Source organism: Lepisosteus platostomus, chromosome 2 (genome assembly GCF_059453375.1).
Source record: "Lepisosteus platostomus isolate fLepPlt1 chromosome 2, fLepPlt1.hap1, whole genome shotgun sequence".
Classification (NCBI taxonomy): domain Eukaryota; kingdom Metazoa; phylum Chordata; class Actinopteri; order Semionotiformes; family Lepisosteidae; genus Lepisosteus; species Lepisosteus platostomus.
The window spans coordinates 11,250,619-11,268,177 of NC_142612.1; the positions used below are offsets into that span (position 1 = coordinate 11,250,619).

At 39.7% G+C, this 17,559-nt stretch overlaps 1 protein-coding gene across 6 annotated transcripts in view; it reads right to left on the bottom strand.

Annotated features, from left to right (window-relative positions):
* The window catches only part of dcaf6 (ddb1 and cul4 associated factor 6), a 48,560-nt gene that overhangs the window by 14,454 nt on the left and 16,547 nt on the right, over positions 1-17,559 (bottom strand). For 3 of the 6 annotated variants that reach the window (XM_088597771.1, XM_088597753.1, XM_088597743.1), the window contains 8 exons: positions 16,866-17,001; positions 14,820-15,031; positions 11,175-11,268; positions 10,291-10,410; positions 9,519-9,830; positions 8,736-8,894; positions 2,755-2,814; positions 89-203 (listed from right to left, as the gene is read on the bottom strand). In XM_088597771.1, the coding sequence (XP_088453897.1) occupies positions 89-203; positions 2,755-2,814; positions 8,736-8,894; positions 9,519-9,830; positions 10,291-10,410; positions 11,175-11,268; positions 14,820-15,031; positions 16,866-17,001 (1,208 nt within the window). The remainder of the gene's footprint in view (positions 1-88; positions 204-2,754; positions 2,815-8,735; positions 8,895-9,518; positions 9,831-10,290; positions 10,411-11,174; positions 11,269-14,819; positions 15,032-16,865; positions 17,002-17,559) is intronic. The other 3 variants (XM_088597781.1, XM_088597761.1, XM_088597791.1) reach the window with 3 other exon arrangements.

Genomic DNA, 17,559 nt, shown 5'->3' on the forward strand with positions numbered 1-17,559 from the left:
GTAAAGAAAAAAAAACTGTTAGCATCCAGAAAGAGTACATCACATCCCCTAGCTGAAGAGAGAATGTCGGCACCCCCCTGGCACATACCACTCGTCAGTGAAGTCCAGTTTGATGGTGCTGGTTGTGGTACCCTCCGTGCTGTAGTGCAAGCTCAGAACTGGCTCCGCTGTCCCACTGCGGGGACTGGCACCTTCTGTACTACCTGAAACAGTTCCAGAGTGGGCAAGAGGGAAAATCAAAGCATGAGACTCTGACCTCATCCCTTCTGACATGTTACAATAGCCATTTAAAAAAAAAAACACAAAATAGATTAAGTGTAAGTAAGGAGTACGCCCAAATGAGCCATAAACAAAGTACTGAAAAAAGTAATAAAGCAATAAAGGCAATTATGGCAGAACTGCAAACCTTAAAAGCAATTTTATTCTGTGATTTTTGATAATACCTTCTACATATTAAGAATGGATTTTCATACCATGCAGTTTGAGTCTCACCATAAAAATTTCAGTGACAACAGGAAAAAACACTGGAAAATCAGGTTTTTAATACTACCCTGACATATCTGGAATACAGTTCTTTATGTATACACTAATTACAGAAGACTTCCCAGTTACCACCTATAATATTTGCACTTTTAGGCCAGCAGAGCACAGTAGTTTTTGAAAAAAGAAAAAACCTCACTATGAAACTGGATAACATTACTTTAGCCAGTTTCTCATCGGCTTATGGCGCATTTAAAAGTAAACCTTGCAATGTCACTTTAAGCGAAATCCATTCAAAAAACAGGCAGCTAAACTTCCCAATATTAAAATAAGAAAGTAGACATGGCTCTCAACAAGCACCTTTGAGGTAAATGTGTTCATTTTCAGAAAAAGCAGGTTCTTGCTCTCAGTACAGGTCATTTTTAAGCTTTCTAAGCAGGCTGCTTCAATATTAAGAATGCTTGATCATTTAATTGTTGAAGCAATAGCAGAGACTAAACTATACATGCTGATTCACCATCAGAAGAGTGGGCTCATTATGACTGTTAGTTTTTGCCAAGATCCACTTCCTTTTCAGGTATGTCATTATTAATCTATCTTTAATCTTTATTAAGATTATTATTAATCTTCACTTTGAGTATCACTCGATATTTTACACACCACCAAATTTGCACATATACACACACATGCACACATTTCAGAGGTAAGCATGCAGTGCGAGACACGGCAGATTAAAAAGAGAGTTAACCGACAAGCATTTCACTACAACAATTATAAATATAAAGGCAAAAAGGCAAAACTGATAGGACAGTATACAGCACTTACAAATCAGCACCATATTCTGTACTAAGTTATTCCCACATTTACACTCAAGTCAATGTCTCACACATTGAAGATAAAACTGAAGGAATCCAAGCCTAGTATACAAATGCCATTTTAGTAGGCAAGACTGAGCTTGACTTTGCACTTTCAGCTTTATCTACACTTCAAATACATATTTAGAAGTCATATCAGTTCAAAGGGGAGAAAAACTTCAGCAGCTATTGTTTTTTTAAAAGAAATAGATGATCTCTTCAAAGCTTTGAACTGATGCGAGAAGAAAAAGAAGCAAAGCAGAATGAAAATGGTAAAAGAAATCAAATGATGAGAGAAAGGTTATGCACAGCTTTACAGTAAGACAGAAGCAGCTCAAAGACACTGATGACTGCTCAGTCAAGACAAAAAACAGGCCTATCTGGCTAGCCTCTCTTTAGAGGGCTTCTTGTTCCAAACTAATCCTATCCTTTAGGGCTTATACAGTTTTCACCACATGGATGGACAAGCGCTTGGACTTGTGTATGTTTTTATATCAAAAGTCAACGTCAAGAGACGTAAAACTGGGATACCTTAACATTAAATGGTATTTGAAAAGTCAAAAGTGGATGGGGCATGGATACATTTCAAATGGATAAGAAAAGATAGTAATTAATGTTGACAGCACAAATGGGATATAAGTGAAAGACCTTTATTAAATGCAGACAGGTGAAAAGGAGTAGAAGGTTTTGCACAAAGGTTGGACTAATTATGAAAACGGAACAGTTAATGCTAGGTGAAAATTAATCACAATGAGCATAACTCAAGGTGTGAAATACACACTTTTAAACAACCCCCCCTCAAAAAAAATACAGGAGTTATTTGTGCAGAAACACAAGGTATAAGAATACCTAAATCTCCCCTAGGCGTTTTCAATTTAAACGTTTGCAGGGATTTTAAAATGAGGACTGAAGAAATACGCTAGTTTTCTTTTGCAAGAGAAAAAACATTTCTGTAGTTATGTCTACAAAATATGTTACATAGTTACAAATCCTCTGCTCTATCTTATGCCAGTGTATGCCAAGATAATAAACATCACATTAGATGGCAAGACTGGTAAAACCAGGAGTTTTTTTAAATAATTTATTCTTTAGTATTTGTAGCACTCCATCATTACCTGGGTATTATAATCATCTCCAAAATCATTTCCATTCTGCTTTTCATCTGGGGAACAGTGGGGAGGTGGGGTAATAGAAGACAGAGACGTCATGATTTCAACCAAAAATAAAAATAAAATGAAGCTAGGTCATGCAGCATCTTTGACCCATTTTCTGACCTGTGTTCTGTGAGTTTTATGTATGCAACTAAACGAAATGCAGGAAACAGGCACATTTACTTGCATGAAATGGGGTAAAGAGAAAAGGCTTAGCAAAATGTAAGCAGAGATGTGACGAGCTCGCCATATCTCTGGGCTGAACGCACCCTGTTGCTCATCGAGAGACATGGATCCAAGCTGTTTGTTAACCACGGAGGAGGGGGAATCTGTAACAAAAATGAGACTTTAACTAAAAATTAAAATACAAAAAGTGAAAAAGAAATCTAATGGAAGCAGCAAAAACTTGCAAAGAAAGTCGAGCCATGAATGGTGTAAAGCAGCCATGTACTATAAATCCTGAAAAAACACAAAAGGTTATTATTTACCTGTCTTGTGACGTCAATACTTAAAACTCTGACGTGCAGTGTACCCTCCTGAATCATGATCCTAAATAAAAAGCTAGCAGCTCAACTTTAATAATATTAGGTTCAATAGACAAATCGATCTGAACAAAAGACAAACGTCTTTAACCAAGTGTGGTTGTTTAACCACACTTTGTCATCTTTCTTTGTTTTCAACCTTGTAGATCTACTACTTATGGTTCCAATGTTATCGTGCCCCAGTCTGCATCAATACAATGACCCATAACCCAAGTATAAAGGCACAAACGGCAAAGCTGTTACCCGTGATGAAAGCTTTGATCAGCAAACCTGGTGTTTCCCAAGCCTGACTCTATCCAAGCCAGTTCAGCCAACAGTTTAAAGCGTCCTGCCTCAGCTAAGCAGTGGTGTAGCCTTGTTTCCACCTGTATTCTGATAGCGCTGGCACCCACACAAAAGCTTCATTAAAACTGACTCTGTGAGGGTTTATTTCTTGCATTGTAAATGCATTCCTTTTTTGCATTTACAAATTCTATTAAAAAAATAAACTAAAAACTCATCCATCAGTGATGAAGATAAATAAAAAAGAATTAAAAATCAATGATGTCAATGCTTGAAGTCCATAACGTAATAGAAACAGGGTATCTTGGAATGTGTTCAAACTATATATTCAATAATGTCACAAAAGATGGTAATGTTTTTGAAAACTGGTGTGCTGGTTCTATTTTAATAGGTACAAGCTAAATTAATATATATATATATATCCTATCAGCACCTGAAAAATAGCAAAACTTTTGCTAAGGAAAAGAACAGCTAGCATGATTTTAGCACAGTCCTATCAAAGGGATTTGTTGCACACTCAAGCACATTGCAATCACCAGCATCAGACAACTACAGGAGGAAGATAAGGTGTTATAATGTGTAATACAGCCAAACCATTGTTAAGTCATGTAAGTTGGGACCACAATGTCTATTACCCACTTTCGCAAAGCGTGACACAATCATAAGCTGGATTTCATATGACTAATGCATGTCGTATCTCAACAACACTGCCGCAAATACAAAACACACATAGACTACGATGAAAGTGCAAGCAAACAGAATCTCCCTCCGATGAAAAAATACTAAAACAATAATTTGAATTACTCTTGAGAATTGGTGGGCCTGTTCAGACATTCACAGATCCGTGTCAAAAAGAAGAGCTGTACATAGAAACTGATTGCCAACACCATAGCAATCTGACTCATGTAACTCCCTACACAGGAGACAGTATCAATTCAGTACACGATCACACCAAGCAGACTTTCAGTCAGAAATTAAACATATTTATACACAGAAAATTGCAGTGAATACTAAAAAGACAACAAACAAAGAATTTATTAAATAATTATTTTGTTGAGTTTGAGTTATGAATAACAAAGCTGGTCAAACTGCCTATTAAATAGTTGGGGATGAAGTTATCTAGATGTTTCCTTCTATAGTCCTTAAAGTAGGAATCTTTTGATGCAGCACTGTCTTCTGCAGAGTGTACAGACGTTGTGCACAGTCTACAATCTACAAAAATCTACATTTGATAGTAGTGTGCCCATCATATTGAATAGAATGATCAGAGCTATAATTAGACATCAAATCAGAGGAAGCTAATAAAAACATGTCAAAGCAACTGATGGCAAAGAACAGCAAAGTTCTCCGTGATCCTTCAACCGGCTACTCAGTAACACCTTAGTAATTAACTTCGTAGGCCAAAAAGAGATCTGGTTTTACAGGAAGCTTAGATTACACTCAGACAGCCATCAGTCATGTTAGTTTACACATACTGTAGCTTCTCACCAGGCTAAATGCATTTTAACCCTTCAGAACCTACTTCTCATTTCATAAATTAAGTCTCAACACTGTGGCTAAAATTATACAGAAAGTCTTCTATGTACTCCTATGTAATCAGACTAAACACAAAAGTGTTTCCCCTTTAATATGTATTTTTATTAAGCATTTCTACCAATAAATGCTTTATTTACACTGTCATTAAAACTCAAATTATGGTACAGCCCTTTTAACTATCCTAAAGTTAAACCAAGGACCTGGTTAAAAGTAAATGCTCAGTAAATTCAAAATTCTTTAAAAGAAGTTAATCTGAAAGCTAAAGTGCAGAGTTGCTTCCTTTAAAACTGGAACTGCAGCTCAGACTTAATCTGTTATTTATTTTATTCCCTGAAATTTAGCAAGCAAACAGGAGAATTGGGATTGAACACATCTGAAAATGCTATCTGCTTAGCAAAGACATTTTGTTAAAATATTTCATTATGCACCTCAAATAAGCACTTTCTTTAATTTGGTTGACACTTTCATCCAAAGTAACTTATATTTGTACCTATTAAAATAGCAAGCGGTTTAAATAAGAATCTCCTTAATCAAAGGTTCATCAGCAATGTCCTACCCCAGATTGGAACCCACAACTTTCTAATGAAGAATCTACAGACCTGAGAAAGTTAGCCAGGAAATTTAGAATTCAATGTCTACAGGGCACAGACATTCTCTTCACTAGCCAGCAAGACAAAAGAAAATCAAGACCATATCTGAAAGTCTCCAAACAGATGTAACACAATTTGACTGAATTCAGATTTTCCCTACAGGAATATAATATATAATATAATACAGAGAAACCAATGACCTTAACACATAACTTTCACATGGTTTGACAGTAATGTCAGAAATTAGATTTCCAGGTATGGAGGGATTCCATCCCACAGAAAGGCCAACCCTGTTGTCCTTGTATAGTAATATATACAGTGCCTTGCGAAAGTATTCGGCCCCCTTGAACTTTTCAACCTTTTGCCACATTTCAGGCTTCAAACATAAAGATATAAATTTTTTATTTTATGTGAAGAATCACCAACAAGTGGAACACAATTGTGAAGTGGAACGAAATCTATTGGATTTTTGAAACTTTTTTAACTAATAAAAAAATGAAAAGTGGGGCGTGCAAAATTATTCGGCCCCCTTGCGTTAATACTTTGTAGAGCCACCTTTTGCTGCGATTACAGCTGCAAGTCGCTTGGGGTATGTCTCTATCAGTTTTGCACATCGAGAGACTGAAATTCTTGCCCATTCTTCCTTGCAAAACAGCTCGAGCTCAGTGAGGTTGGATGGAGAGCGTTTGTGAACAGCAGTTTTCAGCTCTTTCCACAGATTCTCGATTGGATTCAGGTCTGGACTTTGACTTGGCCATTCAAACACCTGGATACGTTTATTTGTGAACCATTCCTTTGTAGATTTTGCTGTATGTTTGGGATCATTGTCTTGTTGGAAGATAAATCTCCGTCCCAGTTTCAGGTCTTTTGCAGACTCCAACAGGTTTTCATCCAGAATGGTCCTGTATTTGGCTGCATCCATCTTCCCCTCAATTTTAACCATCTTCCCTGTCCCTGCTGAAGAAAAGCAGGCCCAAACCATGATGCTGCCACCACCATGTTTGACAGTGGGGATGGTGTGTTGAGGGTGATGAGCTGTGTTGCTTTTACGCCAAACATATCGTTTTGCATTGTGGCCAAAAAGTTCGATTGTGGTTTCATCTGACCAGAGCACCTTCTTCCACGTGTTTGGGGTGTCTCCCAGGTGGCTTGTGGCAAACTTTAGACGAGACTTTTTATGGATATCTTTGAGAAATGGCTTTCTTCTTGCCACTCTTCCATAAAGGCCAGATTTGTGCAGTGTAAGACTGATTGTTGTCCTATGGACAGACTCTCCCACCTCAGCTGTAGTTCTCTGCAGTTCATCCAGAGTGATCATGGGCCTCTTGGCTGCATCTCTGATCAGTCTTCTCCTTGTCTGAGCTGAAAGTTTAGAGGGACGGCCAGGTCTTGGTAGATTTGCAGTGGTCTGATACTCCTTCCATTTCAAGATGATCGCTTGCACAGTGCTCCTTGGGATGTTTGAAGCTTGGGAAATCTTTTTGTATCCAAATCCGGCTTTAAACTTCTCCACAACAGTATTACGGACCTGCCTGGTGTGTTCCTTGGTCTTCATGATGCTCTCTGCGCTTTCAGCAGAACCTTGAGACTATCACAGAGCAGGTGCATTTATACAGAGACTTGATTACACACAGGTGGATTCTATTTATCACCATCAGTCATTTAGGACAACATTGGATCATTCAGAGATCCTCGCTGAACTTCTGGAGTGAGTTTGCTGCACTGAAAGTAAAGGGGCCGAATAATTTTGCACGCCCCACTTTTCATTTTTTTATTAGTTAAAAAAGTTTCAAAAATCCAATAGATTTCGTTCCACTTCACAATTGTGTCCCACTTGTTGGTGATTCTTCACATAAAATAAAAAATTTATATCTTTATGTTTGAAGCCTGAAATGTGGCAAAAGGTTGAAAAGTTCAAGGGGGCCGAATACTTTCGCAAGGCACTGTATATATAATTACTGGGATTGAACATAATGCAAAACAAGATTACACAAATATCAATATAAAATGATCGAAACGTTTCTGTTACTATATGTTGACCACTGTACATTATCGAACTCTGAGTGAGGAAAAAAAACAGCTGGATGCCTCAGACAATTCCATCTTTTGATTTTTATAAGGAAAGAAGCGGCGAAAGAAAACATCCCAACAGAGGGCGCTGTTTACACAAACTTCTATCTGCTTACTTGAAAGTTTAGGAAATAATTCTTGAACTGTTTACTTCAGCTGAAGAGAACACGGTAGCTTGAGGCAGAATGTATACTGAATTATCATTTCTGCCATGATGGTAAGAAATAGATCATAGCACTTTAGAGAAAGCTCAGACAAAGGGACAGGGGTTTACCTCTATGTAGCTAATAAAGTATTTCCTAATTCTCTAAAGATACTATATTACAATAGCTTTTTAGACTGATTTTAGGGTATATACCAATGAATTCATCAGACTGGGATAAGATCTAACTCAAAAGCCAAGAGTTAAAAGGTAAAAAAAGACAAATGTAGCATCTGCCCTTCCTAACTTCACATTAAGTGGTAAGCAGGCAATGGATCATCAGGTATATCTTGCTTTAATCACATTCTACAAAAATTAAACAATTTTTCCTAAGATAAAAATATAGAACATTGTAAGAAATTTGTATAAGACAAATATTATAAAATTGTAACAATGCCAGAGAAATAAAACCGATCAATAACTTAAAAATCTCCACAATTTCAGATAAAGAAATACTTCCCAGACCAGAAGCACTATAGTTGTATATAAATAAAAATCTCAAAGGTCATGTTAACACTCATGCGGCCTGAAACAACGCATACATTTAGCAATTTACACTGATTGTAGTGTGGACTTCAGTCTTCTTCTACTGCAAATACCCCCCCAAAAAATTGAAAAGAAACGTAGTGAGGTTATTTTTTCCTGTGGATATTATGCAGAAAAAAAAAACCTCCTGTAGCAAAAGATGAGTCACGCGCTTCGCCTGCCTGACAGAAACTTAATGATTAATGACATGGTGCAGGAAGAGTAGAACATTTCGTGGCCAAAACAATTTCTATGCCTCTCCTTTTTTTTGCGAATTGTAAAAGAATTATCAAGCCCAGCAGATCGCCCTAGATGCTGTGTAAGTACACAGTTAATATCAGATGCTCAAGGTATTAAGTGAGTGGCTGTCAAAAGCATGGCAGAAGCAGCTTTGGGGCCGTCCAGTATGTGCAGCACATGAGGAAGCCGATTGTTAAGTGGCCAGTAAAGATGTTAGGAAGGCCTGGCAGGTGCTTGAGCAGTTCTTTCAGAGAGGAGGTAACCTGCTGGGGGGGTGGTCAGTGCTGCCCCCCTGGTGGAGGATCGCTCAGGGTGGGGCCGGGGGGGCGGTCTCTCGTCCCGTCCCGGGTGGTCAGCCATCAGAAGCAGCCGCTGCAAACGCCTACACACTACACTTACCGGCACCCCGCGACGCCTGGGCTCTGACAGGGCAGAAAATAGAGGCAGAGGGAGACACCGTGAGATGTGAAAAGGAAAGAATGTGCAGCTGCTGCTTTGGTGGGGGGTGGGCTCCTCTAGGGGAAGGCTGTTCAACCTTGGACTCCAAATATTATACTACTGACACCCACTTCAGCTCCAGGAGCAAAAGCGAAAAAACGCCGTAGCCCATTTACAAATAAAAAGGAAATGATGAGATAAGTTGGAAATAGCGAAGCCTGGGATGACGAACCCACTCTTTCTCCGGGGAATTCAACGAGAGATACGGTACAGTAAAGCAGATCAATGTATTTCTGCCACGACATTCTTCGGTGGTCGTTGTGCTTTTCCACAAGCCTCCGACTGCCCGCCATTCATACCCAACAGCAACCTGGCCTTCTTAAATTGCCAATATCTGTGGGACGAGGAATTTTAAATTTCTTGGCTGTAAAAATAATACTCCCCTAGCCAGGGCCGCCTTTGACAAAAAGCCCAGAAGTCTAGTTTTATGTAACATTTCAAGCTGGGGCATTTCAGTGACAACAGAACAGGGGAGACGGTGTGACCGCCCCAGCGGTGAGGTGCGCTCGCAGCCTGCGTGGCGGGTGAAGCGAGGGTCTCGGCCTTACCAGACTGAGCCGGCTCAGGCTGCGGGGGAGTGGCGGCGGCAGCGGCGCCGGCGGCTGGCTGGCTCCTCTGCTCGGCGTCGGGGGAGGACAACAGGGAGGAGGAAGGGGGGCTCTCGGTGGAGGAGGACGTCGAAGGGGCCGGGGCCGTCACCGTGGAGGAAGAGCCGGAGGAGGAGGAGGAAGAGGAGGTAGACTGCGGGAGCGGGGTCTCGGCTGGGGTCTCCACCTCCATGGGCCCCTCCGAGGCCCTCGGCTCCTGGGCAGCAGCTGGCTCAGGGGTGGGCGCGGCTCCTTCTGGTCGGACCACAGGGGCTACAAAAAATAGGTGTATATTCTCTGAAGTGGTACCCCTCGGGTATAGGTGCTCCCTAGTAGTTTGGGGAGGGAAGGGTGCATGAGGACTGCAGTGATGATAAAGAAACGCATAAACCAGCAGGAGTCTGACATGCAATAAAGCACGCAAGGATAAAAATGGAATAAGCGTCAATGGGTTGCTAGGAAAAAAAATTCTGATGATGAGTTCAGTAGGACGAAATAAATGCTGTTGCTTAATCTGATTGTGTGGGCAGGCACTCACAATGAACCCTCCTTACTTCAAAAAGTACCCATTGTTAACTGTTTAATATTCCACTATATGCATTCGTTTTTCTCCGAGAAATTGGTGTATTGGCGTTTCTAAGGTACAGCACAAGTGGCATGTGCTGTATATGTAGGATTTGATCAGTTCCTACTAGTGGGACATGTCAATGCTATCAAGAGAGAAGTGGTTTACCCCTCGGGCGTGGCTGTGGGCGGCCCCTGCTACTCTGGGCCACTTCGCTGGCCTCTTCAAACCATCGGGAGAGCATGTCGGACATCCTCTGCATGAGAGACACGTTGGGACTCTGCTCCCCTGAAAAAGGCAAAATGTCCCCTGAATGCAGGTCCATCAGGAAAGTGGCAAACCCCAAAAATTCACCTTCAGACAACCTTTGAAGATGTGAAGAATGTGTTCTCCATCTGTATCTCACTAGGCATTGATCATGACAGAATTCACAAACTTAAATGCATAAATGAATGTTAACGTCTGAATGAATACTTATTTCGAAAAGAAAACTTAGTACAGTCTGTCCCAGTATCTTACCACCTGTGTCTAACTCATCTCCCCCTCAAAGCAAGTTCATTATTGTATCTCTGCCACATCTGAAAACAAGTATTTTTATGGTAAATAAGGGTCCAAATGATACAAATTAATTTATTTTCTCGGCAATTATTACACACTCGCTACACAGACCTGGTTAAATGAGCAAAATCCAGACTAAAAATAAAGCATGAAAGTGTTTTGGGGCATATTCTTTAAAAGGGTAAAAGTATTACCATGCAAGCGGAAAAAAGATCTGTTTTTTTTTTATTAGGCTATTTTTCTTTATTAAGGCATGTGCTTGGGTAGGATCAGGAAACATTAAAAGACGGATCGATAATTCCTTTTGAAAATACGCACGCGATCATTATGTTGAAATTCGATTTAGCCAACTAGGAGCGACAGCTGGTATGGGGAGAGATAAACACTGAAAACACCTGGAACGGTTGATTTATTTATATATTTATTTATTTTTATGCGTGTCACACACAGTCAGGTTCTTTCAGGTCTTTCGGCGCCCATTCCGGCCCTCTTACCATCTCTCTCCCGTTCGCTCTCGGGCCGCGCTCTCGGCCCCGTGTCCGACCAGTCGCCACGGAGTCTCAGGCGCTTCACCGGAGGTTGCCGCAGCTACACAGACAAAATAGACATCCTGTCAGGACTGATAAGTGCCAGCTACGGAGACCAGCGTGAAAGGAGTGCCAGGGCTAAAAGAACAAGACAGCGTGGAAAATCGTTTAGATTAAAACACAAAGAGAATGACAGACTATTCTCCTCCCACGGAACTGAACCACAGTTCCACTCTGAATATAAGATGTCATAAGAGATATATGCGACATGGCAAGACAACGAATATTTAATAATAAGAGCATTTAAATGAAATGAACATCTTGGCAAGCTCCTTTGCGTCATTGCTGTACTCTCTCCCTGGAGTGTCTTCTGGCAGAATTTTAACCATTTTCAGTGTCACTGAATTAGACCTCGAAGATACTGAGGGGACCTGCACATTTCTTGTTTGAATTTCTTCATAGAGTCTTTCAACTGATCACCTTATTAATAATTACATAAACTCTCAAATAAGCCATTTCTAAACATTTCCGAATTCTCTCCACGTGGGGAAAAAGAAATCAATATGCCACCTTCTCCAAGCAGAGGATCTTCTACAGTAGGTAAAGCCAAATATTACTCAGTCATTCTGCCCTCTCCCATTATTTTTGCTTATCATAAAGACTGAAGAATCGCATTACACGTCACACTCCAATAAGATCTCTCCTTCCAAACCTAGAAGTCTAAGAAAGAAGGGAAAAAGAAGTCACCTAAAATCCTTTGGGTTACCTGAATCATTTGGGGTGAAAACATACCAGTCGCGTCAATGACATGATCTAACGCTAAAGACTGATATTGCCAACTGCCAAAGTTCATTGGTACAAATGGAAACAACACTACCGCACAAATACATTGAGGTTCATCAGTCATACAGAAAAGCTTGCAAGAAGAAACCTGAAAGACTTGTGAGGATGCATTTCACTACAAGATCAAGTGTGCACAATGAACCTTCTTACTGGATCACTTCACATCTGTGAACAGCTCTATGCACTTTAAAATCCAGTTAAAAATGTGTATCTAAAATTTGCAGCAAAGCATAATTTGCATCACACCTTAAATCTATATATAAATATGCATACAATTACAGCTTTTTTCAAATAAACCAATTAGTTAACTGTACTAATTTAAATAAAAGATCCCAATATTTTGACTGTGATGGAACATTTATGCAGATATCTGGGTGGAAATCCTTTCCTTTTAAAAACTTGCTGAAAAATATCCCATAAAAAAAGACCATTAATTATCCTAAACAGAACTGTCCAGACTAACAATGGCCTTTTTTTTATTTAAAAAAGTATTTTTTCATTCTGAAAGACAGATTAGATAAGACCACATACGTAATGCAATCTGATAGGCAGGGAGGCAAAAAAGGAAAGAGAAGGGAATGCTCCCCTTGGCTCGCATTGTGCTTGATTTCCAAGGCTATTTCAGTCAACACTAGCATCACATGCGCCTGTTGCTGTATTTGGAAAGGAATCTGAGATTAGGAAAGCCAGATGCAGCTGAACACATGCAGACACAGCTGAGGAACACAGTGTATGATCCAGCACATTTTGTCCAGGGCCTCAGAGTGAATATATAATGCTGCCTCATTCAAACGAGAAAAGAGAAGTAGACGGTAAAACCAAAAAGAAATCTTTCTTTAGAAACAGCGCATGGGACATGGGTAGTAAATGGGTATAAACAAAGATAGTCAAAATAGTCATAGTGAAAAATGTGATACCAAAAAGATTCAGACTGTTTGCCTACCTTTGTCCCATAGTCTCTAAACCTGCTGAATCTCAAATAAACCAAACGAATATCACATGGGGTTTGATTTTTTTCCCCCAATATAAAAAAGGATAACATACTTTAAAGCTTTGGTTATTAAACAATATAGACCTTGCATGCAGATTTTCAAAACCAAAAATGAAGATGGAAACAAATCCATTCCACAGTGAAGGATATATAAACCCAGAGTTTTCAATCCATCTTTCCACATTCCAATATCGCATTTTAACAAGCTCGTCACACTGGTAGCATTTTCCTCACACACTTCAAATAAAAGCATCTTTCTGATGCATCGGTGTCCGTCGTTTGTGATTTTAAGATGAAGAGCGTTTGTGACAGACTGATAAGCGCTCAGCAGTTATCTCAGGGCGACCACAGATTGCGGCAGCTGTGGCCTTGTCTTCGGCTCTTGCAGCTCCTGAGCAAGGATTGGCAGAAGAAAAGCCTCCTCAAGCACATCGGAAAGGGGGCATTCAAGAATTTACCCCTCCTTTAAGGCTTTTCCCTGTCCTGTCCAACAATTTAAGAACTACAATGGATTTTAAAGAACAAAAACAGCATTTGATATAACAAAATAGCACTTTATCTATTTTCAGCATTAATTGCCTATAGAACCATATAGTTGCAAAGCTAAAGCATGGTCTTCCATTCAATATTTGTTATAGATTTTTAGTTTAAAGTTCAGCAGCACCAGGATTTCGTCTTTCTCAAAGTGAAAAGTAAGCTATTTCTCATTCGTTACAACATTAAAAACTGTTTAACGTATACATTATAATTTATTTTGTATAGTATGTCTCATGTCAAGACATCAAAAGGCAATGGAGGAAACAAATCAAGAGGACTCAGGTAAAAACAAAATGTTCAGCCATATAAGCAAAGGGAAAAATGCATTTCTGTGTTAGAAGTTAGGAAAGGCCAGGCCAAAGTAAAGAGATTTTAAATGTCTTTTGAAGATGGAGAGAAATGGGCAGGCTGCTACAATCTCAGGTGGTGTGTCCCACAGGTTCCGTGCATTTCTGTAGAAAGACCCACTGCCTGTTGTATACAATATTTTCATGGGGACACACAGCAAAGACAGAATGTAAAGAGCAGAAGAGTCATGGTGAAGTATGACAACTCAGAAAGCCTCTGTAGTAGATATACTGTTTAGTGTTTTGAAGGACAGAAGGATTTCAGTCAACTCTATAATACACTTGATGCCCATGCAGGGAGTCTAGATTGGGAAGTGGTGTTTATGTGGATCTTGAATCTAGTGAAGGTAATATGGGTATGCGTAGGAGCAGCAAGCAGCGCAGTGCATTCTAGTCTAGAGCAAATAAAAGTATGGACCTCAGCATTCAACTGGGACAGAATAAGTCGAAACAGGGAATATGATTGGTAAGAGAAGGATGCCCTTGTAATATCCTGGACACTTTCCAAGTCTCAAATTATACACCAAAGGATTTAACGTGGGCAACTGACCTAATGTCTGAGCAATCGATTACCATGCTAAAGACATCCTTTTTGAGTGGTTTGTATGAGCCAGTTCAAGATCATCCCATCTGTCTTGTCCCTGCTGAGTGGCAAGACATTTTGCTGCATCCCAGTTTCAAATCTGACAGGTAGCCTGAAGGAGGCTAGATCTAGATCTGTGTCTGTCTCAGCCTCCTCGCAAATCTAGGTGACATCAGCACAAAGGTGGAAGGTAATACCAGTTTATCATCTTGAAGTTGGAATTTCGATCACACGCAGTTCTTGCTTATGAATGGTTTTGAGCAACAGATGCTGGAAAACCAGCACTCGGCGGCACTGCTGCAGGTACTCACCTCCTCCCTTCTCTCCTCAGAAGGCCCTTTCAGCTCACGGGCCTGGTCATCTTTGGGGTCAAACAGGTAGATGTAGTCGGAGGAATAGCTGACTAGGATCTCCTGGCCATCTCCACTATAGCACAGGGACGTCACGCGGCACGACTTGTTGGAGAGGTGCGCCGGGACAAAGCGCACACACATCCCCGTCGTTCCACGGCCCATGTAGTTACCTATCCAAAATACCGGAACAAACCCAAGTTTCAGGCCTTCAGTTTAATGTAATAGTCTCCATTTGTTAAAGTGGGGAGCCGCGTCAGTGTGTGGGCGACAAAGGAACAATAAGAGGCTAATTCCCAGCTCAATAGCAAAAACAAAAAAACAAACATTTGCAAATCTTTGTTAAACTTCAATACTCTGAAAATTCTAGATCTGTGATTTTCACAGGTGACTTTTAGTGACCACTGTTCCCCCCCCATTTGCAAACCAAATTTGCCTATTTGCGGCTGGGCAGTACGAGCAAAAACCCATGAATCTTCGCCTCACATATTAACTTCACCAGACCTGCATCAGCAGTAAAAGCACAGCTTGGTTTAACAAAGTTATCATGTTTACGTAGCAGTGCATCATGGGTTATGCTTTAGTATTTCAGTCGCCTTCTGGAAAGTGTTAGATGCACATTGTGTGTAGATCCTGTTATCAGAGCATTGCTTGCGAGTGTTGTGCTGCAAAATAACAGAAATGTTAAATTGGAAAAAAAAACCTATGTCCCCTAAGTCATCATATTCTTGGTTCTTGCAGAAAAGGATAGCTAAACAGAAGAGAAACAGACAAACCACAGGAGCAAAAGAGAAGATTGCTGAGTGAAAGGGAGTGAATACAGTCAATATACTTTCTTGCCATTACTGTGCTATAATAAAATGTATTGCAGTACAGTAGTGCTGCATTTATAATGGTAATAAAAATGATTATTTAAATGATCTTTTCTTTAAAAAACATTTGAAAAATTATAAATACAAACACTTTTGTGAACAGTTGCAACATAAAATATTGCAACAGAAAACCATACCCTATTTTCCACATGGTATTTAGACCCACATTTGGAGATTAGCTATTGGCTGAGATTTCGAAGCACCTAGCCCTTCCGAATATCAAGGTTTTTTTTTATATTTCTCCCTTTCAGCACAGAATTAACCCCTACTTTGTCCTAATTATTCCTGTTGTTCACATGCAGAATGATTGTCCAATGCCCTGAAATGCACAAAATATAAAAAGCTGTATTAAACTGAATCCCTTCAAGTGATCGCTTTTATTTCCAAAAGTATCTGTCAAAGCAGCACTAGAGGCTTCAACTGGCTCAAATGCTTTGTGTTCATCTTTCCTCTTGGCCAATCTTACTTCACACCCAAATTAAATTGTGATACAAGCCCTCAAACAGCTAGGTTCAAACTACCAGTAAATTCAATCCCAGGCTACTTTAATGAAATCTGATCTCTAAACAGGAAACCATCACAGATAATTACTCTGGGAGGGAAAGGACACATAAAAGCAGCCATTATTGACTTGACTTTTTACTTTATTTATGTGAAGTAGGGAAAAAGACATTATTTAAAAACAGCCCAGTAGTGACACTGTTAACTCTTTTATGGCTATAATGCATAGCTATGAACTCTGTAATACAAATTCATTAACAGATAGAAAGTGTTGTGAAACAAAGGGAAAAAAACACAGACTGAAATACTGAAAGTTCTGTGTTGAAACAACAGAGTATATGCATTGTTCAATTAATCTTTGAAATATGACATTTGTGAACTAAGACCAGATTTTAGGCAATACAAAAATAAGCGTAAGTACCCCAAGAAGTGTGTGGAAAATATACTATTGACAAAAAACAACAACTGCTCACTGTGTGAGTTGCAAAATAAAGAGGAAAACTGAATTTTGGATTGCTCCTAGCCGAGACATTTCATCAATAATTCAAGCAGAATCCACCAGAAAAGAAGACTCTCAGCAGAGGTCTTCCTGGAGCACTGTGCCAAGGGTTTCAGCTTAATGAACTCTGCTTACCTGTTGCTCTTGTGCCTAGCATTCTTCGGTCATAGATTCTAACAGAGCTGTCTGAGCATCCCACTGCTAGGTAATAGGGGACCAAGGGACAGATTGAGATCGAGGTAGCAGCACGCCGACAATTAATGAGAATGTCCTGAATTTAAAAAAAAACATGGAGATTGACTTACTGGCCTACTTAATTGACAACACGTTAACGGTAAGTGTGCAAAATTGCAAAAAGAAACAAAGACAATCTGAGTATTGCAGGTCAAAATGATCCTGTCAACAAATGGTTTTGTTGGAATATATTAAATAAAACGGGGGGGGGAGATAATATTTTATTGATAACACAGGAAGAGCCACTATTTCAGCAGTAAAAAAGGTCAAATGGGGCTGTCACCATTTAGATTTTAAAAATGACTTACAACATTTCAAAAACATGTTTAATTCACATAGCTGCAACTGTACCAATCAATGTAAAATGACTGCCCCTAAGAAGGGTTTTGGAATTCAGAAAAGATGAAAATCATACTCCAAATTCAGACACAGTGGTTAACGGCCACACACTGTCTCGTACAGAAGCTCAAGATCTTCACAAGACATACTATATGAATCATGACATAAATTGTATTCATTCCAGAAACAACATGCTGTAAAGCAGAGTAGGGTTTCAAAGAAATCGGCTTTATTTCTTCACAATTTTGTGTTTGGC